General features: G+C 36.5%; 1 protein-coding gene across 12 annotated transcripts in view; it reads right to left on the bottom strand.

Annotated features, from left to right (window-relative positions):
• The window catches only part of PTPN13 (protein tyrosine phosphatase non-receptor type 13), a 235,670-nt gene that overhangs the window by 47,532 nt on the left and 160,182 nt on the right, over positions 1-27,956 (bottom strand). For 10 of the 12 annotated variants that reach the window (XM_079919588.1, XM_079919591.1, XM_079919595.1 and 7 more), the window contains 8 exons: positions 9,955-10,044; positions 9,295-9,402; positions 8,992-9,123; positions 7,164-7,627; positions 5,996-6,142; positions 4,619-4,712; positions 1,852-1,937; positions 993-1,155 (listed from right to left, as the gene is read on the bottom strand). In XM_079919588.1, coding sequence (XP_079775714.1) covers positions 993-1,155; positions 1,852-1,937; positions 4,619-4,712; positions 5,996-6,142; positions 7,164-7,627; positions 8,992-9,123; positions 9,295-9,402; positions 9,955-10,044 — 1,284 coding nt within the window. The remainder of the gene's footprint in view (positions 1-992; positions 1,156-1,851; positions 1,938-4,618; positions 4,713-5,995; positions 6,143-7,163; positions 7,628-8,991; positions 9,124-9,294; positions 9,403-9,954; positions 10,045-27,956) is intronic. The other 2 variants (XM_079919589.1, XM_079919594.1) reach the window with 1 other exon arrangement.

The following is a 27,956-nucleotide window of genomic DNA, read 5'->3' as shown; positions in this document are numbered from 1 at the left end:
GAAAGAGATGGTAAGAAGAGCAAAACAGATGATAGAGAAGGGTTAAGGGCAAGTGAGGTGACCTTCTAATATTTAGGTGAGGTACAATTTAATCCAGAAAATTGCAAAGCACTGTGATAAAATTCTCATCAACAAAAGAAATTAAAAGAACAATAACCCGGAAAGCATGAAAAACATATTTAGAGAAAGAGTAATGGAAGAAATAAAGAATGTAAGGCAGTGAGATTAAGTGGATACACTAATTTTATTTTCATAATCAGGGAAAATAATATAGCTTGGGCTAATATTTTCTTTTTATTTTGGAGAATAATTCAGAGTTGCTAACATTTGTATAATCAAAGAAAAATTTAAAATAAAGACAAAACAATGACCAAATACCACCACTACCATTTATAAAGTAAAGGACATTTATAACCTCAAAAGGAAGACAGATGGACTCAGAGGGCACTTCCGTATTATGAACACATTCAGCCTTATGAAAAACTCACTACCACATCAGTCTTAATTTCCTTATTTTACTTCCAATTAGTGGTATGTCCAAAGGCTAGCAAAGTTTGTAAGAAAAACCAGTATCTGGGAACTGTTAGTGAATTTCTGCCCAGGCTTAGCTTCACAAGTCCATACAATTAAACAGAAATATAAAAAATGTAAGAGTCAAGGTTTCATATGGGTTTGAAGCCATTCTCAGCAATTATTTATATTTTTCCTGTACAAATTTTATTTTGAATTTGACAACTATTTAAGGCACTATTAAATGACCATAATTTGCTTTGTGCATGATTTCATTATCCAAAGCCTTTCAGACTTCAACAGCTACAAACGTGTCTGTTTTTTTTTTTAATTTAGTATAGTGCTGCATCAGATTATTATTTACACTTGACAAGAATAAATAAAGAGACCCAGGTATGAATTGTGATCCAACATGTAAAAATCACATTTTAAATAATCCAGGAATAAGTTTAATGTGAGGTGACAGTCTCCCAAGGTCTGACCTTCAGTAACAAAGCTGTAGTCTTTTATGTGAGTCATTTTCTTCATCATTTTTTCTGGGGCTTGACTTTGGGCATCTGGATCTGAGAGGGTACACTGTGGGGTTACAGGGACATGTTCTTTGGATGCTGGAGACTGTCCCTTTTCTAACAACAGATGAACCACCTGGACAAATAGAACAGTACTTCATTAACTTAGAAGAAAGTTTTATAAGAAAGTAGGTAAGTTTTCAGGACTTCGTATAGTTGATGGTATAAAATCATTTAAAGTAACTACCTGGTCTACCAAAATACAAGTAGAGGGAGAAAAAAATAGAGGGAAAAAGCAAGGGACTGAAAATTTCAAAATCAAGGTTTTGAAAACTGTATAAAAAGATAAACTATTAGAAAGAAAAAACTTCTATTATAAAAATAATATAAACATGTTATAGAAAATTCAGATATTAAAATAAAATCACCACTAACCTAATAATATAAAGATCTTTATAAATAATTTGGTAAACTCCCTGACTCAAAATGTATTAGACCAATGGAATTTAGCCTCTGGGCTGAAATAACTAGAAGTGAAAATCACTAGATATTTGTACATGTTTATGAAAAATTTTTTAATGCAATCTGCCTCCTTCTTCCTGTCAGATCTCTGGTAATATAAGGGCTAAATGTGACAGAGAAAGCCAGCTTCCTAAATAAAAATCCTCAACATAATACTTGCTTCCCAGTTTGGAGGGAAAAATACAAGCATGTTTACACGAATCAGGCTGTTTCTTGACTAATAAATTTGGAGATCTCAGTGAAATTGGTATTATTCACACATTATTATGTTTTATGGTATCTAGAAAAGGTTGGTATAATGATCTATTACCTGTCCTGTATTTCTCAGTGTCTCCACAGCTTGCTTATGAGTAGCTCCTTCCAGACTAACTCCATTGACAGCTAAGACACGATCACCTACAAATTAGGCAGTAATGTTGAAAGAAGCAAATCATAAAATAAAGATTCTACATGTTCTTTAATACCTTATGGTCTCGTTTTTGTACTAATTTGCTTGAGGAGGGACTCAGACAAATTCTGGACAAAACTGTGTCACAGAGTTTCTTTAACATGTACTTAATTCCTTTCTCAATTCTATGGCTAATCATTTTTTTTTTTTGTGGTACGTGGGCCTCTCACTGTTGTGGCCTCTCCCGTTGTGGAGCACAGGCTCCGGATGCGCAGGCTCAGTGGCCACGGCTCACGGGCCTAGCCGCTCCGCGGCATGTGGGATCTTCCCGGACCGGGGCACGAACCTGTGTCCCCTGCATCGGCAGGCAGACTCTCAACCACTGCGCCACCAGGGAAGCCTTATGGCTAATCATTTTAGAACAGAATATTGTATATATTATAAAATCTGTTTAAATTAGGGAAAAAAGATAAACTGAACTACAAATGTAGAGAGACTGGAGAGAACAAACCTAGTTAGTTCTTATTAGAAATGCAGATGTCAGTGTTTTTGCAAGGGCAATATCCCTTTTGCAATCTCTGGCAATTTGCTTCTTAGAAAGTATCAATACAAAACATGAACTAAAACACTGTCAAGATATTTTCTGATATGAGAGAATAAGCTTAAAATAAGAGTTTTTGGCCCACCTCCTAGAGTAACGAAAATAAAAACAAAAATAAATAAATGGGACCTAATTAAACTTAAAAGCTTTTGCATAGCAAAGGAAACCATAAAAAAGACCAAAAGACAACCCTCAGAATGGGAGAAAATATTTGCAAACAAAGCAACTGACAAAGGATTAAGCTCCAAAATATACAAGCAGCTCATGCAGCTCAACATCAAAAGAACAAACAACCCAATCCAAAAATGGGTGGAAGACCTAAACAGACATTTCTCCAAAGAAGACACACAGATTGCCAACAAACACATGAAAAGATGGTCAACATCACTAATTATTAGAGATATGAAAATCAAAACCACAATAAGGTATCACCTTACAATGGTCAGAATAGCCATCAACAAAAAATCTACAAGCAATAAATGCTGGAGAGGGTGTGGAGAAAAGGGAACCCTCTTGAACTGTTGGTGAGAATGTCATTGGTACAGCTGCTTTGGAGAACAGTATGGAGATTCCTTAAAAAACAAAAATAGAACTACCATATGACCCAGCAATCCCATTAATGGGCATATACCCTGAGAAAACCATAATGCAAAAAGTCATGTACCACAATGTTCACTGCAGTTCTATTTACAATAGCCAGGACACGGAAGTAACCTAAGTGTCCATCAACAGATGAAGGGGTAAAGAAGATGTGGCACATATATACAATGGAATATTACTCAGCTATAAAAAGAAACAAAATTGAGTTATTAGTAGTGAGGTGGATGGACCTATATATAGAATCTAAAAAAATCTAGGGGCAGGACAGGAATAAAGACGCAGACGTAGAGAATGGACTTGAGGACATGGGGAGGGGGAAGGGTAAGCTGGGACGAAGTGAGAGAGCGGCATGGACACATATACACTACCAAACGTAAAACAGATAGCTAGTGGGAAGCAGCCGCATAGCACAGGGAGATCAGCTCGGTGCTTTGTGACCATCTAGAGGGGTGGGATAGGGAGAGTGGGAGGGAGACGCAAGAGGGAGGGGATATGGGGATATATGTATACGTATAGCTTATTCACTTTGTTATACAGCAAAACCTAACACACCACTGTAAAGCAATTATACTCCTATAAAGGTGTTAAAAAAAACCAACAAAAAACAAAAACTAAAAATGGAACTACTATATGACCCAGCAATCCCACTACTGGGCATATACCCTGAGAAAAACATAATTCAAAAAGATACAGGTACCCCAATGTTCACTGACTGCAGTACTATTTACAATAGCCAGGACATGGAAGCAAGCTAAATGTCCATCAAGAGATGAATGGATAAAGAAGATGTGATACATATATCCAATGGAGTATTACTCAGCCATAAAAAGGAACGAAACTGGGTCATTTGAAGTGATGTGGATGGACCTAGAGTCAGTCTGTCATACAGGGTGAAGTAAGTCAGACAGAGAAAAACAAATATCATATATTAACACATATATATGGAATCTAGAAAAATGGTACTGATGAACCTATTTGCAGGGCAGGAAAAGAGACGCAGATGTAGAGAACGGACTTGTGGACACAGCATGGGGAGGGGAGGGTGGGACGAATTGAGAGAGTAGCACTGACATATATACACTACCATGTGTAAAACATAGCTAGTGGGAAGCTGCTGCTACAGCTCTGTATAGCACAGGGAACTCAGCTCAATGCTCTGTGATGACCTAGAGGGGTGGGATATGGGTGGGGGTGGGGGTTGGTGGTGGGAGGGAGGCTCAAGAGGGAGGGGATATATGCATACATGTAGCTGATTCACTTTGTTCTACAGCAGAAACTAACAACACTGTAAAGCAATTATACTCCAAAAAAAAATATTTTTTTTGGAATTATATCAAGGAGTTTTTTAATGCTGTAGTCTTAAAATAATTGATATGTTCTTATTTCATATTATGAATAATTTGAACATCTGTATCAACTTTCCAATTTCTTCTTTATTTGTTGAAGTGATAATCCTATATGTAATTCCCATACACACAAACAGTCTACCTTTGTGAATTCTGCCATCGGACTCTGCTGCTCCCTTGGGAATAACAGCTTTCACATAAATGCCACCATGTCTGACACTGGTATTCACACCTCCCTAAGCGGAAAAAGACAAATAAAATAGCATTTTGTAATATGAAAAATTTCCCACTCTATCTTTCAAATCTGAGACATAGAAAGCATTCAATTCATCAGCCAAAGCAGCAGCATCACATCAGCACATGCAATTATTTGAATACCCAAGAATATTTCTAGTAAGTTTTCCAAATGTTAAAGCAGTTACTTTTTTAGAAAAATTCTTTATTCAGAAAATAACAACATGCCAGATCTTGACTGTATGAGGAGTTGCTCTTCCTTTTATAAGTCTATACCATGCATTACACACAAGCAGCAAGCAAAAATCCATCCATGCAATATTAGTGTGAGAATATAACTGTCAGAAAAAACAGCATATGTAATAATATACTTCAGATCATATTTGCTAATCTGAAAGCAAATCTCATGAGTCAAGGGAAAATTTTCTTTTCATTTTAAAAGATGTTGGTATAGAAGTTTTGTTACAGTGTAGATGAGATCTAATGAGTAGATTCTCCATCTCTTGTGGATATTCAGCTTTTATTTCCCTTCACAATAGGAAGATAATAAAATTCCAAGGAATTTATGAACAAGGGGGAAAGGGTTACAGTATTATTAAAACTGAAAGAAAAGTAGGTTTGCTTTTTGATCTCTATATGTTAAGAGTGCTATTTCTACCTTACTTCTAAATGGCTTTTCATAACTAACAATATCCTTCAAATGTCATAAATGATAATGTTACACTTAGGGTACAGTGTATTCATTAATAGAATTCTAAAGTGATTTCATCAAATAGCCTATGCTCATATTTTACCTACTTTAAAAGTACTACATATATTCTTGGGAACTTCTAATATTAAGATACTAATCATATTTACATGTTAAGATGTATTATGAAGCAAAAGGCCATATAAACATTTATTAGACTTTAATTATTTTAATGTAGGTTAAAATGTATTATTCCATGCTAATGCAGAAGACGTCAAATGTATACAAAACATACTTATTTGTTAATAAGTATGTTACTTATTAACAAACAAAATATAATTTTATATTTTTCAAGTCTTGTATTCAGATTAAGCAAGTATGAGATCTATGGGGGAAAACAGCATTTGTCTAATTTCTTTTAAACCACAGGAAAAAGTGAGTAGCACACTCAAGTTTTTTAAAAGAAGTCTTAAGATATAATTCAATTTTTAATTTTGGAAATATTTGACAAGTTTCCCTTTTGAAGCAAAATAATTCAATTAATAAATTGACATACAATAGGCTGCTGGAAATGGAGAAGAGAAAACATTTGAAAACCTTGTCAAACAGTACCGTGACACTTATCCCCAAGCTGTTTTCATTTTTAGCCAGTTCAACCTCAAAGATATCTCCAGGTTTAGGAGGTGATGAAGGAAAAGTTTTAAAATTCATTTTGTTGGATGTATTCATTGAGGAGGAAGATTCCTTAATAAAGAAAAACAAACAGGATTTCTTGTTAGAGTCAAACTGAATTATTAATGGAAGATCAATATGTGTTTTTTTTTTAAATTAAGAAAAAGTAAGACATTAAGGGACAGAGTAGATTTGAAGATCATGAAGTTTGGAAGAGATCTTAGGGATCATCTAATCCAATGCCTTCATAGTTTATGGTTGAGGAAATTGAGGTCTAGAGATTAAAGGGCTTTCCTCAGGTCAAACAGATATGGCAGAGGGAAGACCAGAACCCAGTTCAAACCTGGCTTTTACATAATCCTTATCCAATGCTTTTTATACACTCAAATTTAGAAAGTATTTCCATTTCATTTAAAAAACAATACATATCAAGCAGTAGCTTTTAACTTGGGCCTTTAAGATGAGTAGGCCTCATGTTTACTTTGCTAATGTTTACAAATCCACTATAAACACAGACACAACAGCTAAGCCCAGTTTATAAGGACATAACTCTCTTACGAGGAATGTTTTTCAGTGAACAAAGGGCTTAAGGTTCTTTTCTGAACCCGCTTGTGAATATGCGTATAAATTTATATCATTTCTAAAATTTCTAGGAAATGAACAATTTTCTATTTTGTTGCTCTTATTATCATACATTCAGAACTTCAGAATAATTTAGGCTATCAATAGTAAAGTCAACTGTCCATTATATGAACTATTTAGGAACTATTTTTAAGTATTAAATTTTCTTATTAATATAAATATCAAGAGATAAACAATTTATAGAAAACAATCATAATCTAATTATTCATTCCTTTATGTAATCATGTAGCAAGTTCCCAGAATGACAGCCATTTTGGAGTTAGTATTCAAAGCTGCTAATTTCTCTGAAAGTTAGCATCAAATGCAGTAGCAGTTAGTAGCATAATATATAAACTATTTCTCCTTTCCAGAACAATGTACTCAGTTTATAGTAGATTATTCTGCTCTGTAATATATTTGCTGTTGTTTGCTTTGTTAAGTGAAAAAAACAAAGATTCAAATTAAACAATGCCTTTTTTTGTGTTTGATGATCCTGACTGCTGGAATAAGTGGCTTCATCCATGTCTGAATCTCCACGGTCAGAGTAATCTGTTGCATCATAAATGCCTGCTTTTTTAGCTTTGCTTTGCTTATTGTCAGTAGAAGTCCCCTTTTTCTCAGTGGCTTTGGATATCACAGATGGGGAAGGGCTGCCGTGCTTTGATTCCTGCCAGCTTCGGTCACCTACATGGCTGACAAAGAAACCATTGACCTGGCTCTGGGACAAGCTGGCACTCTCAGTCCTGGAATCTTGAGAACTCAGGCTTCCCTCCCGCAGGCCCCCAGACAGCCCAAATGAGCTATCTGAGATGTGCCCTGGGGTGCCACGTGGCCAGCAGTGATCCTCAGAAGAATTTACAGCACTGTCTTGCACGTAGGAAGCTTTCTTCATGTAGTTTTTCATGCCAATGCCAATGTGCACAGGAGCAGAAGGCACTGAAAAGTCAAAATCCGGCAATGAGGATAACAGGTTAGTGACACATGTTTGTGCTTACATATATGCACAATGTTCCCTGGTGATTGTTGGGAGGATTTTACACAGGATAACACACATACGACACATGAACCAGGGCTTGGAACCATGACAAGGACTCAAAAAAAGTAGCAGATGCTTTCTGTTTCCTTTGCTTCCTCTTTGGGTCTTTCTTTCCGCAGCTTCTATGGCAATGTGGACCCCTTTTGCCTTAACTCCTCATTTCCATTCTCCAAGACCTATTTCTAGTGAGTCTCCCCTGTGAAGACTTTCTCAATTCCCTAACTAGAGATAACTTGAATCTCCAAAAATCCTTGATCCTTATTTAATGGTTATATATTTACTTGTTTTATATTGTCTTATCAGACTGCATTTTTTGGACTCCAAGTAATTATCAAGGAAGGCAACTCCGAATTCCTTACATACATAGCTCTTTCAAAAAGCCACTTACGAAAGCTTTCCTAAGACACAATCCACAGGTGACACGCGTAAAAGAATTACAGATGCAAGTTTATTAGAAATGAAGTCTTACATGGCAAGCAAATAAGGAAAACTTAAATAATATACAAAGAATTCCTAAAAGTCAGTAAGAAGTATAAAGTGTTAAGCAGTGAGACAGAATCTGCCCCTGGACTCTGAGCCTTTCTCACTGCTCACTGCACATGCTGTGTGTGCTGCTTTCTAACACTGCCCCACCACTTGATCCTCGTGACAACTCTGTGCAAGACAGACAAGGCAGGGCCAGGTCACTGTATCCGCTTTAAAGAAAGAAAAACAACCATAGCTCAAGAGGACTTGTCACACAGCTAATAAGTGGCTCAGGTATGGCTTGAACTCAAGTCATCTGGTCTTTGTCAAGTGCCTTTTTTGTCACAACATGCTAATGGCAGGGATTATGAGACAAAATGATACGGTCTTGCTTCTACATTTCTGGTGTGTTGGTATCCTTTTATAATCAGGTTCACGACAGGACTTCATAGGTAACTGTTATATAACTATATTAATTAGGCAATTATTAAGAATTTTATTTCTGATTTGGCCTAAGAAGTGATGGAACACACCGAGTACTCAGAATTTAATTAAGTGATATTGATTTTGCACAACAAATCCATTTTTATGCATGTATTACTAAAGAAGAATAAGACAGAAAATCTTAGAAGTGATGAATGAAAAAGTTATACTGATGCATAAAATTAAAGCAATCAGAACTACACATATTACATTTCCAGAAAGGAAATAAGTTTAAATCTAATTTATTGCTCCACGTATTGAAATTTTTGTGGAAAGTGAAACAGAACACACAGCTAAGAGCCATTCACAACATTACCTTTGGATATCTTTTCTTTTGGCTGAGAGATAACAAGTGTCACGTCTTCAGGTGCATTTTGCAAAATTTCAATTGCAGCATGGTGGCTGACCCCCTCCAGACTCACACTATTCACAGATATCAAACGGTCTCCTGTAAAAATAGACGATCCAATATTTTCTATATCAAAGAGAAATTCATGCTAAATCTTAGAAATGCTACCTGCCCCTCATTAGTTTTGTTTTGCCCAAGTTCTACTTTTGCCATCTGTGCAAATTCATGCCTGTCAGTTAAGTACTTAGGAAATTACCTAAAAATAAATACCTGGCTTTAAGCATCCATCCAAGTCAGCTGGTCCTCCAGGGGTAATTGAACTAATAAATATACCTAGATCCAGTCTTCCCATCTTTTCTCCACCAATAATTTGAAATCCTGTGAAACAGCACATTTTAAAAAGATCTTCATGGGGAGGGGCAAAATAGGGGTAGGGAATTAAGAGGTACAAACTACTATGTATAAAATAAATAAGCTACAAGAATATATTATATAGCACAGGAATATAGCCAATATTTTATAATAACTATAAATGGAGTGTAACCTTTAAAAATTGTGAATCACTATGTTGTACACCTGAAACTTATATGATATTATATATCAATTATATCTCAATAAAAAATAAGTAGAAATAAAAATAAAAGGATCTTCATGATACTGGTGCTTTCAAGGACTAATGATTAGCCTGCGTGACACATAGAAGTGTAGTCTCATATCAAATATAATTTAATAGGTAACACATGTGAGATGGGACTTAAATTTGGTGGAAATATTGCTTGTAAGCATTTCATCTTTGACATTTCCTGACTGGGCAGGTTGGGTAAAGGGGATGCAGGTAGGCAGAAGTGGGCTGGGGCCTCAATGCCAATGCTATGCAACTGACTTTTTCTCTTTGAATTTCACAGACCTTTAAGAATCTCAGTGACTTACCTAAGCCATACTTTGTATCTTTTTTCAGGTTAACCAGGGTGATCTCCCTTTCTGGTGAAGATACTATGCTCCATCTTTTGTGCAGCACATCTATTGGAAATGCACAATTTTAAGATAAAATAAACATAACATGCTTGGGCATTAGACTGCTTGTTCTAATTTAAATAAAGCTCACTAACAGATTGCTCGGTCACTTTAAAATCATATTTTAAATAATATGCCATTATCTTATATGTTGATAGTGAGTTATAGTTTACCAAATGATTATGTTATCACATTTATTCCTTATAAATGGTTCCCTGTGAAATATATATTGATATATTTCAGTTACAAATGCATAAATAGATCTCAAGAGGTTAAATGATTTGAGCAGGTTTACTCAGCTAGTACAGGCAAGAGGTGAACCTTAAACTTAGGCTGTCAGACTTCATGTCTTTCTGTTATATGACAGTTGACTTCCTGAATTTGATAATGCTCAATATGTTAAGAATTTCCCACTAATAAGTGGTTGGCATTTCTACTTATAATGTGTAAAACATTCGTGTAAGTTCTAGGGTAAAAGAGCAACACGAAGAAACAGGATTTATTCTTTTAAATCCCATTAATAATGACTTGGCTGGCACATTCTCAAAGGACTTCTGTTTCTTATTTTATTTGTGGAACAATCTCATGAGGTAAGCAAAGAGATTTCTAATCATTGTTTTGCAGATGAGGAATAATAGTTCATGACTTGCTCAACATTATCAGCTAGTATCACTGGCCAGCAAAATGCCTTTAGTACTTGATAAATGCTAGCTAAATACATTGAGTGAATGTTGGCATCAGAACTAAAATTTACTTTTTCTTATTTCTACTTGGGGTTTTTTTTAAAGTAAGCTGATCATATACAAATATCTCCTAAATTAAACCAATAAATATACCACTTAATTGTCATCTTAATAAAATTACTTCATTTACTTAAAAATCAGAGCATGTGAAAACACACACATACACACCCTTCTTGCTATGGGCTGAAATGTGTTGCTCCTCCCTTTCCTCCAAATAAATATGTTGAAACCCTAACTCCTAGTACCTCAGAAGTTAACCATATTTGGAGATAGGTTTTTAAAAAGATAAGTTAAAATGAGGTCTTTAGGGTGGCCTAATCCAATATGACTGATATCCCTATAAGAAGAGGGAATTTGGATACAGACGTGTGTGTGCACAGAGGGAAGACCATGTGAAGAAAGAGGAATAACTCCACTGACAAAGCCAAGGAGAGAGGTCTCAGAAGAAATCAATGCTGCTGACACCTTGATCTCAGACTTCTAGCCTCCAGAACTGTGAGAACATACATTTATGTTGTTTAAGGCACCCAATCTGTGGGATCTTGTTATGGCAGCTCTAGCAAATTAATACACTTCTTAACATCAACTGTAATTTAATAGTTTACACTGGTCTGTGTGTGAGGTGGTGGTAAATGAGTTCAACACACTCAGAAAGATATTTGTTTAAACTAAATCTGAAAATTCACCTCTACATTCTTAAGCATATTGAAGCTTTTTGAAAACTAGAGATTATCTGCCAACATATGACTACCCATGGATTTAAAATTGTATTAATATGTTATAAATAGTAACTTTGTTACGCAACATATCTTAATGTTTAAATGATGAAAATGTGATACTTCATATTCTAGAAATAAACTCCATTAATTTCAGAAAACAATAACAACCATTTGCTCTCTGGAGTCAATTAACCTTGTCCCTTAAACACCAAGTACTAGTGCAAGTTTGCTAGCTCCCTGTAGTATACACGTCCCTATTCTGTTGTTTCTTTTTGACCAAAACTTAGTTATAAACTTAGTTATAATCAATAAGAGTGGTAGTAGTTCAGTATTTCTAATTAATTAATGAGATTCCAAAAAAAGAGATCACTGGACAATGGTGTGAAGAGCCTTATATATTTGGTTTATACAAACAAGCATAAAGTTCATGAATCAATTATTGCCTAACTTAATATTATCTAGGTATCCAAGATACTTTTAGCCTAAAATAGACAATTAGGCCTAATTTTCAGCTAGAACCAAATAAAAAATACAATAGAATGAACCCATAAAATAAAACAAATAAGGGATGAGGTCGTGTTAGGTATTAAATGTAAACTTTTATCACCATTCTGAAGACAGAGTCCATTTGCTTTACACAGAGTGTTTCTGCCTTCAATTACAAAAGTGATCAATATTCTGAATGTTCCTAAGGAGTATCTGTGACAAGTCAAAGGTATTGATTCAAAGAATAAAAATGCCATTTCTTTATTTTCATTTCCAACATATGTACAAACAAGATTGGTTATTTATATTACTTATTTGGCTAATAAATGTACATGTGTGGGTGTGTGTATGGATATTAAAACATTTCCCAGGTAAACAATATTGGAATATGTGTATAGACCCACACACACACAAAATGTGCAATGTTTTTATGTTATTTATTTCCCTAACTAGAAGTAATAGATTAAGCTCTCTGTTTTCAAGGACTCATCAGTGAGATATGAATATTAATTCATTCAATTATACTTTCACCTTTCAGATGTTTGCTGAATAGTTTTCCTGTGAAAGTCCCACATTAGGCAATTGGGGAAAATAAAAAGAGATAATATGAAAGCTGCTAGCATAATAAATGTAAGCGCAATCAGATCAGGCTAGAAGAACAAAGATTTAGTCTGACTGATAAATAGAATGTTAAGACTTCAGAGAAACAGTTGCATTATGAAGGCATGAGTCAGAGCTGTAAGAGAGGAGAGGTTTCTTCTTGCCAGAAATAAAGACTTCAAGGACATGAGGTAGAGTTTTAATAAGTGGATTACAGAGATGGTTATACACAACAAGTAAGGCATTAACAAAAGCTGAGATGGAAAAAAGGCAGAAAAGTTTCTGCAAAAACGTCACAGATCAGCTTGGCTGGAGTACAAGGTTTGAGTCGGGTGGAGCTGAATTATTATTTTGGAAAGGGAAGCTTTGCTAACCTACTCTTTTTAATAGGGAACCCTCCCTTCTGCCACCATGATATAAAGTGACATTAATGTGGGGATAAAGGAAGAAAGGATGTTGGTGTAGACCTACATGTTACTAGACACTACTGTGCACATGTTGAGTTTCTATCTATCTGGTATTATATTCACACAGATATTCAAAATACTTTCTCATTGGCTAAAAATAAAAAAAAAGAGAAGGAAGTATCTGAGGATATATAGTACATAAGAGCCCAACTAAATTTAAACTTATAGAATTCAATGAGGATAAGTAGAATTTATGAATCATTGAAAGTGATGAGCTAGATATTTCAAGTAACAAGACATTTCTGAGTTATTTTAATTACTGTATGGAAACAAGCATTAATATTCAAGGAATACATATTTTTACATCTTTAAAAGAATTTTCTTTTCCCATTAATATACTTTATGACCACAGCAAATTCTGCAGATATTTTAACATGTAAAAGAGGCTCAAATAGAAATTTCCATTTCTTTAATTAATACATGCTGGTGTCATTCCCAATAATGTTTACCTGGGAAATATCTTAAGAATAATCAACAAATGTGTAATTTAGAAATTAAATGTACACCCTCTCTGCATTTGAGATTGTTGTTCCAATGTTGCCTTTCTCATCTCTCACAAGGTTCATGTGGATATATTCAGTCCCCAACTAGAATAACTGTGGATACTAATGATAGATACATCTACGAGTAAACTATTTGAATTTCCCAGTAAAAGCATGTTTCTGATAAGGGCAAAGTCATATAATCAATTTAAGTGTGTCAACAATCTTTTTGCAAGAAAAATTCATTTTCTTGGCTATAGATCTAGACCCTTGTCAACTATCAGGCAGCTCCATGTCTAAGAGGAACTGGACTGTATAAGTAGAGGAGGCTCTGGATAAATTCATCGCTCACTCTAGGGAAAAAGATCCAATTCAAACTCGGGGATGATGGGTCAGTAACATCACATTGGTATAAAAACAAAGAGAGGTATTTTCCATTGTTATATTACTTAATACACTAACTGTTCCGGTGGTAGGTAAGAAGGATCATAATGGAAATTTTGGTGTTTTATTTCTGTGCTAGCATGAATTAGCTGAGTGAATGTGAGCCATATAACATTTCTGGGACTCATTTAACTCATTCATAGAATGGAAAGGTTTCGTTTAGATAAACTTTTTAGTTCCTTTCAGTTCTCAATTTATTTGACTCTATCTTTTGTTTCTGGTTAATTCTCATATCTGTTGAATCCTTTGTGAGCACTTTGGACTTTTATTTTTTATTATAATTTTCAACTTTGTATGTATTCTAATTAAACTTTAGGTGAAAAAAAAAACCCCTAGCATTTAAAGTTACATTGGTCCTTGACATCTGACTAAAAACTAATCTGTACAACATTTTATTACTAGGAATTAAGAATGTTCATAAAGACAATAATCAGTTCTAATACTGGGGAAAAAGTTTACTTAATTGTCCTTACAAGTTACTGTGCACCAGAATAAGCTTTTTCACATGAGTTTTTTTTGCTTTTTGCATTTTGTTTTTGTTAAGAGTTTGGTGTTTGACCCCATTTTGTGGTTTGAACAGGAAGGAAGGTGACAAATTCAGCTAAAAGTTACTTTTCAATTGTACAGTAATCCTGAATTATAATAAAACAAGAAAAACTGCAAACCAATTTTACACAAGACTTGCATAAGTTCTACACATTTTTTAAATGTTTTTACTTTTTGACTCTCTTAATAAGGAATATTAGAGGGGTTGATCACGATGGTGGAATAAGAAGACATGGAACTCACCCCCACCCCAATGAATACTTCAAAATAAGTCTACGTGTGGAACAATTCTCACTAGAAACTGGCAGAAAGACTCCTGTACAACCAAGGCTGTAAGAAAGACTCACATGTAGTCAGGTAGGAAGGAAACAAAAATGATCAGGTCAGGACCTGTGCCCCTGGAAGAGGACTCAGAGGTAAAGGGAAAATACATGGGCAGAGACCAGCTTTGGGGAGTAAGTGGTGAGAGGCGCAGACTGGGTGCTCTAGTCCTGGGGTCCTGCAAAGTGGACATGAGCCCCCTTGGATGGTTGGAGGACTTTAATACCCCACTGACATCAATGGACAGATCATCCAGACAGGAAATCAATAAGCCAACTGTACTCTTACATGATACAACAGGCCAGTTGGATTTAACAGATATCTACAGGAAATTCCATCCCCAAACAGCAAAATACATATGCTTTTCAAGTACACATGGAACATTCTCCAGGATAAAGTCTCAACAAAACAAGTGCCAACAAATTTAAGATGACAGAAATTATGTCAAGCATTTAGACCTACCAAAATGGTATGAAACCAGAAATCAATTACAGAAAGAAAAATGGGAAAAGAACAAACATGTGGAGACTAAACAACATGCTACTGAAAAAACCAATGGGTCAATGAAGAAATCAAAGAGGAAATCAGAAAATACTTTAAGACAAATGAAAACGGAAACACAATTCTCCAAAATTATGAGATGTAGCAAAAGCAGTTCTAAGAAGGAAGTTTATAGTCATACAGGCCTTCCTCAAGAACAAGAAAAATATCAAATAAGCAACTTAACCCAAAGTCAGCTGAAGGAAGGAAATAACAGAGATCAGAGAGGAAATTAAAAAAAAAATAGAGACCAAAAAAACAATAGAAAAGATCAATGAAACCAAGAGCTAGTTTTCTGAAAGATAAAATTGATAAACCTTTAGCCAACATCAGGACCTTCAAGATGGTGGTGGAGTAAGACGTGGAGATCACCTTCCTCCCCACAAATACATCAAAAATACATCAACATGTGGAACAACTCCTACAGAACGCCCACTGAATGCTGGCAGAAGACCTGAGACTGCCCAAAAGGCAAGAAACTCCCCACATACCTGGGTAGGGCAAAAGAAAAAAGAAAAAACAGAGACAAAAGAATAGGGATGGGACCTGCACCCTGCGAGGGAGCTGTGAAGGAGGAAAAGTTTCCACACACTAGGAAGCCCCTTCACTGGTGGAGATGGGGGTGGGAAGCTTCGGAGCCACAGAGGAGAGCGCAGCAACAGGGGTGCAGAGGGCAAAGCGGAGAGATTCCCACACAGAAGATCGGTACCGACCAGCACTCACCAGCCTGAGAGGCTTGTCTGCTCACCCGCCAGAGCAGGTGGCGGCTGGGAGCTGAGACTCAGGCGTCAGAGGTCAGATCCCAGGGAGAGGACTGGGGTTGGCTGTGTGAACACAGCCTGAAAGGGGCTAGTGTGCCACAGCTAGCCGGAAAGGAGTCTGGGAAAAGGCTGGAGCTGCCAAAGAGGCAAGAGACCATTGTTTCAGGGTGCGCGACTGGAGGGGATTCCTTCCCTGTCTGCCCACAGAAGGCAGAGCACTGCCTAAACAAGCTCCAGAGATGGGCATGGGCCATGGCTATCAGCTCAGATCCCAGAGACAGGCATGAAACACTAACGCTGCTGCTGCAGCCACCAAGAATCCTGTGTGCAAGCACAGGTCGCTATCCACACAGCCCTGGGAGCGTGTGCAACATGCCACGGCCAGGGTCCTGTGATCCAGGGACAAGCTGGCTGGGAGAACACACAGTGCACCTCAGGCTGCTGCAATGTCATGTTGGCTTCTGCTGCAGCAGGCTCAGCCAGCATTCCAATTATAACTACCATACCCCTCCCTCCCCTGGGCCAGAGCTCCCTAACCAGCCGCTGCTTTAACCCTGTCCTGTCTGGGTGGGAACAGATGCCTGAGGGCAACCTACATGCAGAGGTAGGCCCAAAACCAAAGGTGAACCCCAGGAGCTGTGCGAACAAAGAGAAAGGGAAATTTCTCCGTGCAGCCTCAGCAGCAGCGGATTAAATCCTCACAATCAACTTGATGTACCCTGCATCTGTGGAATACCTGCATAAACAATGAATTATCCCAAAATTCAGACAGTGGACTTTGGGAGCAACTGTAGACTTGGGGTTTGCTGTCTGAAACTGATTTGTTTCTGATTTTTAGGTTTATCTTACAATAGTTTTTAGCGCTTGTTATCATTGGTGGATTTGTTTATTGGTTTGGTTGCTCTCTTCTTTTTTTAACATTATTATTTTCTATTTTAAAAATTTTTTAAAATTTATTATTATTTTTTTCTTTCTTTTATTCTCCCTTTTCTTCTGAGCTGTGTGGCTGACTGGGTCTTGGTGTTCTGGCATGGTTCAGGCCTGAGCCTCTGAGGTGGGAGATCTGACTTCAGGACACTCGACCACCAAAGACCTCCCAGCCCCACATGATATCAATTGGCGAGAGCTCTCCCAGAGATCTCTGTTGCAACAGTAAGACACAGCTCCACTCAATGGCTAGCAAGCTCCAGTGCTGAATGCCCCATGCCAATCAACTAGCAAGACGGGAACACAACCCCACCCATTAGCAGAGAGGCTGCCTAAAACCATACTAGGTTCACAGACACCCCAAACACACCACCGGGTGTAGCCCTGCCCACCAGAAAGAAAAGATCCAGCCCCACCCACCAGAACACAGACACCACTACCCTCCACAAGGAAGCCTACACAAGCCACTGAACCAACCTCACCCACTGGGGGCAGACACCAAAAAAAAAAGGGAACTATGACCATGCAGCCTGTGAAAAGGAGACCCCAAACACAGTAATTTAAACAAAATGAGAAGACAGAGAAATATGCAGCAGATGAAAGAGCAAGGTAAAAACCCACCAGACCAAACAAATGAAGAGGAAATGGGCAGTCTACCTGAAAAACAATTCAGAGTAATGACAGTAAAGATGATCCAAAATCTTGGAAATAGAATAGAGAAACTACAAGAAATGTTTAACAAGGACCTAGAAGAACTAAAGAGCAAACAAACAATGATGAACAATACAATAAATGAAATGAAAAATTCTCTAGAAGGAATCAATAGCAGAATAACCGAGGCAGAAGAACAGATAAGTGACCTAGAAGATAAAATAGTGGAAATAACTACTGCAGAGCAGAATAAAGAAAAAAGAATGAAAACAATTAAGGACAGTCTCAGAGACCTCTGGGACAACATTAAACACATCAACATTCGAATTACAGGGGTCCTAGAGAAGAAGAGAAAAAGAAAGGGTGTGAGAAAATATTTGAAGGGATTATAGTTGAAAACTTCCCTAACATGGGAAAGGACATAGTCAATCAAGTCCAGGAAGCACGGAGAGTCCCATTCAGGATAAATCCAAGGAGAAACACACCAAGATACATATTAATCAAAGTATCAAAAATTAAATACAAAGAAAAAATATTAAAAGCAGCAAGGGAAAAGCAACAAATAACATACAAGGGAATCCTCATAAGGTTAACAGTTGATCTTTCACCAGAAACTGAAAGCCAGAAGGGAGTGGCAGGACATACTTAAAGTGATGAACGGGAAAACCCTACAACCAAGATTACTCTACCCAGCAAGGACCTCATTCAGATTCAACAGAGAAATTAAAACCTTTACAGACAAGCAAAAACTAAGAGAATTCAGCACCACTAAACCAGCTTTACAACAAATGCTAAAGGAACTTCTCTAGGCAGGAAACAAAAAAGAAAAGGAGCTACAAAAACAAACCCAAAACAATTAAGAAAATGGTAATAGGAACATACATGTTGATAATTACCTTAAATGTAAATGGATTAAATGCTCCAACCAAAAGACACAGGCTCACTGAATGGATACAAAAAAAAGACCTGTATATATGCTGTCTACAAGACACACACTTCATACAGAGGGACACATACAGACAGAAAGTGAGGGGATAGAAAAAGATTTTCCATGCAAATGGAAATCAAAAGAAAGCTGGAGTAGCAATCCTCATATCAGACAAAACATACTTTAAAATAAAGACTATTACAAGAGACAAAGAAGGACACTACATAATGATTAAGGAATCAATCCAAGAAGAAGATATAACAATTGTAAATATTTATGCACCCAACATAGGAGCACCTCAAAACATAAGGCAAATATTAACAGCCATAAGAGGGGAAATTGACAGTAATACAATAAGAGTAGGGGACTTTTATACCCCACTTTCACCAATGGACAGATCATCCAAAATGAAAATAAAAAAGGAAACCCAAGCTTTAAATGACACATTAAACAAGATGGAATTAATTGATATTTATAGGACATTCCATCCAAAAACAACACAATACACTTTCTTCTCAAGTGCTCATGGAACATTCTCCAGGATAGACCATATCTTGGGTCACAAATTAAGCCTTGGTAAATTTAAGAAAATTGAAATTGCATCATGTATCTTTTCCAACCACAATGCTATGAGACTAGATAAAAAGTGTAAAAAATACAAACACAGGGAGGCTAAACAATACACTACTCAATAACGAAGAGATCACTGAGGAAATCAAAGAGGAAATCAAAAAATACCTAGAAACAAATGACAATGAAAACATGAGGACCCAAAACCTATGGGATGCAGCAAAAGCAGTTCTAAGAGGGAAGTCTACAGCAAATACAAGACTATCTCAAGAAACAAGAAACATCTCAAATAAACAACCTAACCTTACACCTAAAGCAATTAGAGAAAAAAGAACAGAAAAACCCAAAGTTAGCAGAAGGAATCATAAAAATCATATCAGAAATAAATGAAAAAGAAATGAAGGAAATGATAGCAAAGAACAATAAAACTAAAAGCTGGTTCTTTGAGAAGATAAAATTGATAAACCGTTAGCCAGATTCATCACAAAAAAAAGGGTGAAGACTCAAATCGAAAGAATTAGAAATGAAAAAGGAGAAGTAACAACTGACACTGCAGAAATACAAATGATCATGAGACATTCCTACAAGCAACTATAGGCCAATAAAATGGACAACATGGAAGAAATGGACAAATTCTTAGAAAAGCACAACCTTCCGAGACCGAACCATGAAGAAATAGAAAATATAAACAGACCAATCACAAGCACTGAAATTGAAACTGTTATTAAAAATCTTCCAACAAATAAAAGCCCAAGACCAGATGGCTTCACAGGCGAATTCTATCAAACATTTAGAGAAGAGCTAACACCTATCCTTCTCAAACTCTTGCAAAATATAGCAGAGGGAGGAACACTCCCAAACTCATTCTACAAGGCCACCATCACCCTGATACCAAAACCAGACAAAGATGTTTCAAAAAAAGAAAACTACAGGCCAGTATCACTGATGAACATAGATGCAAAAATCCTCAACAAAATACTAGCAAACAGAATCCAACAGCTCATTAAAAGGATCACACACCATGATCAAGTGGAGTTTATCCCAGGAATGCAAGGATTCTTCAATATACACAAATCAATCAATGTGATAAACCATATTAACAAACCGAAGAATAAAAATCATATGATCATCTCAATAGATGCAGAAAAAGCTTCTGACAAAATTCAACACCCATTTCTGATAAAAACTCTCCAGAAAGTAGGCATAGAGGGAAATTTCCTCAACATAATAAAGGCCATATATGAAAAACCCACCACCAACATCGTTCCCAATGGTGAAAAATTGAAACCATTTCCTCTAAGATCAGGAACAAGACAAGGTTGCTCACTCACCGCTATTATTCAACATAGTTTTGGAAATTTTAGCCACAGCAATCAGAGAAGAAAAGGAAATAAAAGGAATACAAATTGGAAAAGAAGAAGTAAAACTGTCACTGTTTGCAGATGACATGATACTATACATAGAGAACCCTAAGGATGCTACCAGAAAACCACTAGAGCTAATCAATAAATTTGGTAAAGTAGCGGGATACAAAATTAATGCACAGAAATCTCTTGCATTCCTATACACTAATGATGAAAAATCTGAAAGCGAAATTAAGGAAACACTCCCATTTACCACTGCAACAAAAAGGATAAAATACCTAGGAATAAACTAACCTAAGGAGACAAAAGACCTGTACGCAGAAAACTATGACACTGATGAAAGAAATTAAAGATGATACAAACAGATGGAGAGATATACCATGTTCTTCGATTGGAAGACTCAATATTGTGAAAATGACCCTACTACCCAAAGCAATCTACAGTCAATGTGATCCCTATCAAACTAGCAATGACATTTTTCAGAGAACCAGAAGAAAAAAATTTCAATTTATATGGAAACACAAAAGACCCCAAATAGCCAAAGCAATCTTCAGAAAGAAAAACGGAGCTGGAGGAATCAGGCTCCCTGACTTCAGACTATAGTACAAAGCTACAGTAGTCAAGACAGTACAGTTCTGGCACAAAAGGAGAAATATAGATCAATGGAACAGGATAGAAAGCCCAGAGATAAACGCACGCACATACAGTCACCTTATCTTTGATAAAGGAGACAAGAATATACAGTGGAAAAAAGACAACCTCTTCAATAAGTGGTGATGGGAACACTGGACAGCTACATGTAAGGGAATGAAATTAGAACACTCCCTAACACCATATACAAAAATAAACTCAAAATGGATTAAAGACCTAAATGTAAGGCCTGACACTATAAAACTCTCAGAGGAAAACATAGGCAGAACACTCTACGACATAAATCACAGCAACATCCTTTTTGACCCACCTCCTAGAGTAAGGGAAATAAAAACAAAAATAAACAAATGGGACCTAATGAAACTTCAAAGCTTTTGCACAGCAAAGGAGACCATAAATAAGACAAAAAGACAACCGTCAGAATGGGAGAAAATATTTGCAAACAAAGCAACTGACAAAGGATTAATCTCCAAAATATACAAGCAGCTCATGCAGCTCAATATCAAAAAACAAACATCCCAATCCAAAACTGGGCAGAAGACCTAAACAGACATTTCTCCAAAGCAGATATACAAACAAACAGATGGAGATGTGTTTGTTGATTGCCAACAAACACATGAAAGAATGCTCAACATTACTAATCATTAGAGAAATGCAAATCAAAACTACAATGACGTATCACCTCACAGCAGTCAGAATGGCCATTTCAAAAAATCTACAAACAATGAATGCTGGAGAGGGTGTGGAGAAAAGGGAACACTCTTGCACTGTTGGTAGGAATATAAATTGATAGAGTGACTATGGAGAACAGTATGGAGTTTCCTTAAAAAACCAAAAATAGAACCACTATATGACCCAGCTATCCCACTAATGGGCATATACCCTGAGAAAACCATAATTCAACAGTAGTCATGCTGGGACTTCTCTGGTGGCACAGTGGTTAAGAATCTGCCTGCCAATGCAGGAGATACAGGTTTGAGGCCTGGTCCAGGAAGATCCCACATGCCATGAAGCAACTAAGCCCGTGTGCCACAACTACTGAGCGTGCACTCTAGAGCCCGTGACCCACAACTACTGAGCCCATGCACCGCAACTACTGAAGCCTATGTGCCTAGAGCCCGTGCTCTACAACAAAGACAAGCCATTGCAATGAGAAGCCCGTGCACCGCAACAAAGAGTAGCCCCTGCTCTCCGCAACTAGAGAAAACCTGTGTGCAGCAACGACGACCCAACGCAGCCAATAAAAAGAAGAAAAAGAAAAGAAAGAAAGAAAAAAAAAAAGAGTCATGTACCACAATTTTCATTGCAGCACTATTTACAATAGCCGGGACATTGAAGCAACCGAAGTGTCCATCGACAGATGAATGGATAAACAAGATGTGGAATATATATACAATGGAATATTACTCAGCCATAAATGAAACAAATTTGAACTAATTGTAATGAGGTGGATGGGCTTAGAGTCTGTCATACAGAGTGAAATAAACCAGAAAGAGAAAAACAACACATACATATGGAATCTTAAAAAAAAAAAAAAGGTTCTCATGAACCTAGGGGCAGGACAGGAATAAAGACACAGACATAGAGAATGCACTTGAGAACATGGGGAGGGGGAAGGGTAAGCTGGGATGAAGTGTGAGAGTAGCATGCACATACATACACTACCAAATGTAAAACAGATAGCTAGTGGGAAGCAGCTGCATAGCACAGGGAGATCAGCTCGGTGCTTTGTGACCACCTAGAGGGGTGAGATAGGGAGAGTGGGAGGGAGACACAAGAGGGAGGTGATGTGGGGATATATGTATACATACAGCTAGTTCAATTCGTTATACAGCAGAAAGTAACACAACATTGTAAAGCAATTATACTCCAATAAAGATGATACAAAAAAAAAAAAAACAAAAAAACTTTAGCCAGGCTAACCAAGAAGAAAAGAGAAGAACCAATAAATAAAATAAGAAATGAAAAAGGAGAAATTACAACCAATACCACAGAGATAGAAAAAATCATAAGAGAATATTATAGTTACATGCCAACAAACTGGACCACTTAGAAGAAATGGACAAACTTCTAGAAACATACAGCCTGCCAAGACTGAGTCAAGAAGAAGTGGATAAATTGAATGCATTGATCAGTAGTAGTAAAGCTGAATTTATAATTAAAACAACAACAACAACAACAAAATACCTCCCAGCAAACAAAAGTTCAGGACTGGACAGTTCACAGGGAAATTCTACCAAACATATAAAGAAGAACTTATACCTATACTATTCCCCAAAGTTGAAGAGGACAGAACACTCCCAAATTCATTCTATGAGGCCACCATCCATTATACCATTTGTATCTAATACAGATGTAAAAATTCTCAACAAAATATTAGCAAACCAAATGCAAGAATATATAAAAAGGACTGTGCATCATGATCAAGTTGGATTTATTCCAGGGACACAGGGATTGTTTACCTTTCACGAATCAATCAATGTGACATATCACATTAGCAGAAGGAAGGATAAAATTCACATGATCATCTCAATAGACACAGAAAAAGCATTTGACAAAATTCGACATCCTTTCATGATAAAAACTCTCATCAAATTTGGTATAGAGGGAACATATCTCAACATAATAAAAGTCAGTTACGACAAACTCACAGCTAACATCATACTCAACAGTGAAAAGCTGAGCCTTTCCTGTAAATTCAGGAACAAGACAAGGATGACCACTCTTGCCACTTCTATTGAACATAGCAATGAAGTCCTAGCCACAACAATCAGAGAAAAAAGAAATAAAAGGCATCTATATATTGGAAGGGAAGAAGTAAAACTGTCACTATTTGCAGATGACATGATACTTTAAATAGAAAATCCTAACGTTTCCACCAAAAAACTAATAAATGAATTCAGTAAAGTTGCAGGACAGAAGATTAATATACAGAAATCGGTTGCTTTTCTATACTCTAATAATGAACTATCAGAAAGAGAAAGTTAAAATAAAAAAACCCCCAAAACCAAACAAACAAACAAAAAATTCTGTTTAAAATCACATCAAAAAGAATAAACTAGGAACAAATTTAACCAAGGAGGTGAATGACCTACACTCTGAAAACTATGAAACACTGATAAAGGAAACTGAAGATGATACAAAGAAATGGAAAGATATCCTGTGCTCTTGGACTGGAAGAATTAATATTGTTAAAATGGCCATACTACCCAAAGCACTTTACAGATTTAATGAAATCCATAGCAAAATACCCATGACATTTTTCACAGAACTAGAAGAAATAATCCTAGAATTTATATGGAACCACAGAAGACCCTGAATTGCCAAAGCAATTCTGAGAAAAAAATAACAAAGCTGGAGACATCATCTTCTCAGACTTCAGATTATACTACAAAGCTATAGTAATCAAAATACCATGATACTGGCACAAAAGCAGACACATAGATCAATGGAACAGAATAGACAACCCAGAAATAAACCCATGCACCTATGATTAATTACTCTATGGCAAAAGAGGCAAAAATATACAATTGAGAAATGACAAGTCTCTTCAATAAGTGTTGCTGAAAAAACTGGAATGCTACATGTAAAAGAATGAGATTAGAACATTTCCTCATACCATATACAAAAATAAACCACAGATGGATCAAATACCTAAATGTAAGACCTGGAAACCATAAAACTCCTAGATGAGAACATAGGCAGAACATACTTTGACATAAATTGTAGCAATATTTTTTTGGGTCTGTCTCCTAAGGCAAAAGAAATAAAAGCCAAAATAAACAAATAGGACCTAATTAAACTTAAAAACTTTTGCAAAGCAAAGGAAACCATTGACAAAATGAAAAGACAACCTACTGAATGGGAGAAAATATTTGCAAATGATATGACCAACAAGGGGTAATAGCCAAAATAAATAAATAACACATACAATTCAATATTAAAAAAACCAACCAAATAAAAAACACAGGCAGAAGATCTAAATAGACATTTTTCCAAAGAAGACATACAAATGGTCAACAGGCACATGAAAATATGCTTGAAATCAGTAATCATCAGAAATGCAAATTAAAATCACAATGAACTATCACCTCACATCTCTCAGAATGGCTACCTACAATCAAAAAGTCTACAAATAATAAATGTTGTTGAGAGTGTGGCAAAAAGGGAATCCTTGTACACTGTTGGTGGGAATGTAAAATGGTGCAGCCACTATGGAAAACAGTATGGATGTTTCTCAAAAAACTAAAAACAGAACTACCATATGACCCAGCAATTCCACTACTGGGTATATAGCCAGAAAAAACAAAACCACTAATTCAAAAATATACATGCACCCCAAGGTTCATAGCAACACTATTTACAAGTATCTAAGTTACAGAAGCAACCCAACTGTCCATCAACAGATGAATGGATAAAGAAGATGTGGTATATATATCTATATACAGTGCAGTACTGGTCAGCCATAAAAAAAGAATGAAATTCTGCCATTAGCAGCAACTTGGATGGGCCTAGAGAATATTGTGCTTAGCGAAATAAGTCTGACAGAAAATACAAATACCGTATGATGTCAGTTATACGTGGAATCTAAAAAATAAAACAAATAGGGCTTCCCTGGTGGCGCAGTGGTTGAGAGTCCGCCTGCCAATGCAGGGGACACGGGTTCGTGTCCCGGTCCGGGAAGATCCCACATGCCGCGGAGCGGCTGGGCCCGTGAGCCATGGCCGCTGAGCCTGCGCGTCCGGAGCCTGTGCTCCGCAACGGGAGGGGCCACAACAGTGAGAGGCCCGCGTATCGCAAAAAAAACACAAAAAAACAAATAAATGTCTATAGCAAAACAAAAACAGACTCATAAATATAGAAAACAAACTACTAGTCACCAGTGGGGAGACGGAAGTGGGGAGGGTCAAGATAGGGGTATGGGAATAAGATATAAACTACCATGTATAAAATAGATAAGCAACAAGGATATACTGTACAGCACAGGGAATTATAGCCACTGTAACTTTTAATGGAGTATAAAATACTGAATCACTACGTTGAACACTGGAAGCTAATATAATATTGTAAATCAACTATAATTAGAAAAAAAGAACTGTTATAACATGTGCCATTTTTTGAAAGGTTAAGCAACCTTTATTTCTTTTTGGAAATCACAATTAATCAAAGGATTGGAATCCTTTCCATATTTATTTCATGAGATTGGAAGACTCCTGCCTTTCTTCTTTTATCTTCTAAGTTTCACACTCTTTATGGGTCTCTGAAAGTTGTAAAAGGTTAAGACTGAATTTTATTCATTGGTCTTTGTATTAAGTGATAAATAATTCAGTATTAACTAATGCTCATTTCTAATTTTCTCTTAATAATCTTGTTCAGCAACGAAAAACACTGAAATGAGAATAAAAAGTCCTATATTTGACCAACAGGCAAGTAATTTAACTTTTTAATCTTCAGTTACCTTATGTGGAAAAACATGTTTGCCATGCTCTATTATGTCAAAACTCAATTCTCAACAGAGCACTAATTCAGGGCTACTTGGACAGACTGAAGGAGAATTTTGAAGAAAATATAAACTTGTCTATAAGCCAACTGGGGAACACCTCCATGGGAAGGTGGGTTGGCCCCTCTGTAGTGGGCAGGTGGGAAGATGAGTGCCTGGAGGTTTAAACACAGATCCCACCCTGCACATGATGTTCATTTGGTACCCAATGTAAATTCATATTCTTTTCCGTTAGAACCTAGGTAAAAACACATTTCAGGCTCTCATCCTTGAATAGATTATTATCCAGCTTATTTCAAAAGTTTAGCTGGGAGAAATAATACCTAAAAATAATTAGGCATTATTATACTAGGAGACAGTCTAAAGAGTGGATTAGAGCATAGGCTCTGGAAACAGACATCCTGCATTCAAATCATGGCCCCAGCATTTGCCAGCTCCATGACCTACTATGCAACTCTACCTTTCTGTGTTTTGGCTTCTCATCTGTGAAAAGGAAGTAGCATTAGTTCTGGCTCATAGGATTGTTGTGGGGATTGAGAGAGAAACATAACGTGCTTAGAACAGTGTTTGGCACATAGTAAGCACTAAATAACTGTCAGTCAATAAGTACAACTGTTATGGACATGTTAATAACTGACCTATTTTAGGTACAGAGGTATTCTAACTTCAGTCCATGTAAGACATTTGGTCATCAAAAAGCTATATGACAAGGTCTTAGTAACTTAGGTCTAAGTATAAACTGACTTTTTCTTTAATGGTATGCCCTCAGGTTTTTTAAGGATTAATACATTAAAAAATAGGAGATGAAAAAATCTTTCATTTGCTATGAGTATTTAAGATATTATAAAAGTAAAAAGATTTACTTTTGGACACAATTTTGCTTCCAAGAAAAATGTTCCTCTCTTGAAGAACTGGTATGTGTATTTCTATCAGAGAATGAGAATTATACAAAATAGCTTACTGATGTCTGACAGCTGTGACCTACAAAAACAACAGTTTCATATGGTTCAACTAATTCGCATGCCTTCATTTTTGCCTTGGCTCTCAGGAAAATGAGAGCTAAACTTAAAGCTTCATCAAAGTTTAACTATATTAATACTTGTGATCAGCATATTTGCTTTCTTCTCATGAGGCTTCTGATTATTTCAACTTTAAGAATTTGAGGGTAAAACTTAAACATTTTTGGAGGAAAGATGTATATACATAGTGATAATAATA

The sequence above is a fragment of the Stenella coeruleoalba genome, assembly GCF_951394435.1.
Source record: "Stenella coeruleoalba genome assembly, chromosome: 4".
Classification (NCBI taxonomy): Eukaryota; Metazoa; Chordata; class Mammalia; order Artiodactyla; family Delphinidae; genus Stenella; species Stenella coeruleoalba.
This window is presented reverse-complemented; position numbering and strand designations above follow the sequence as displayed.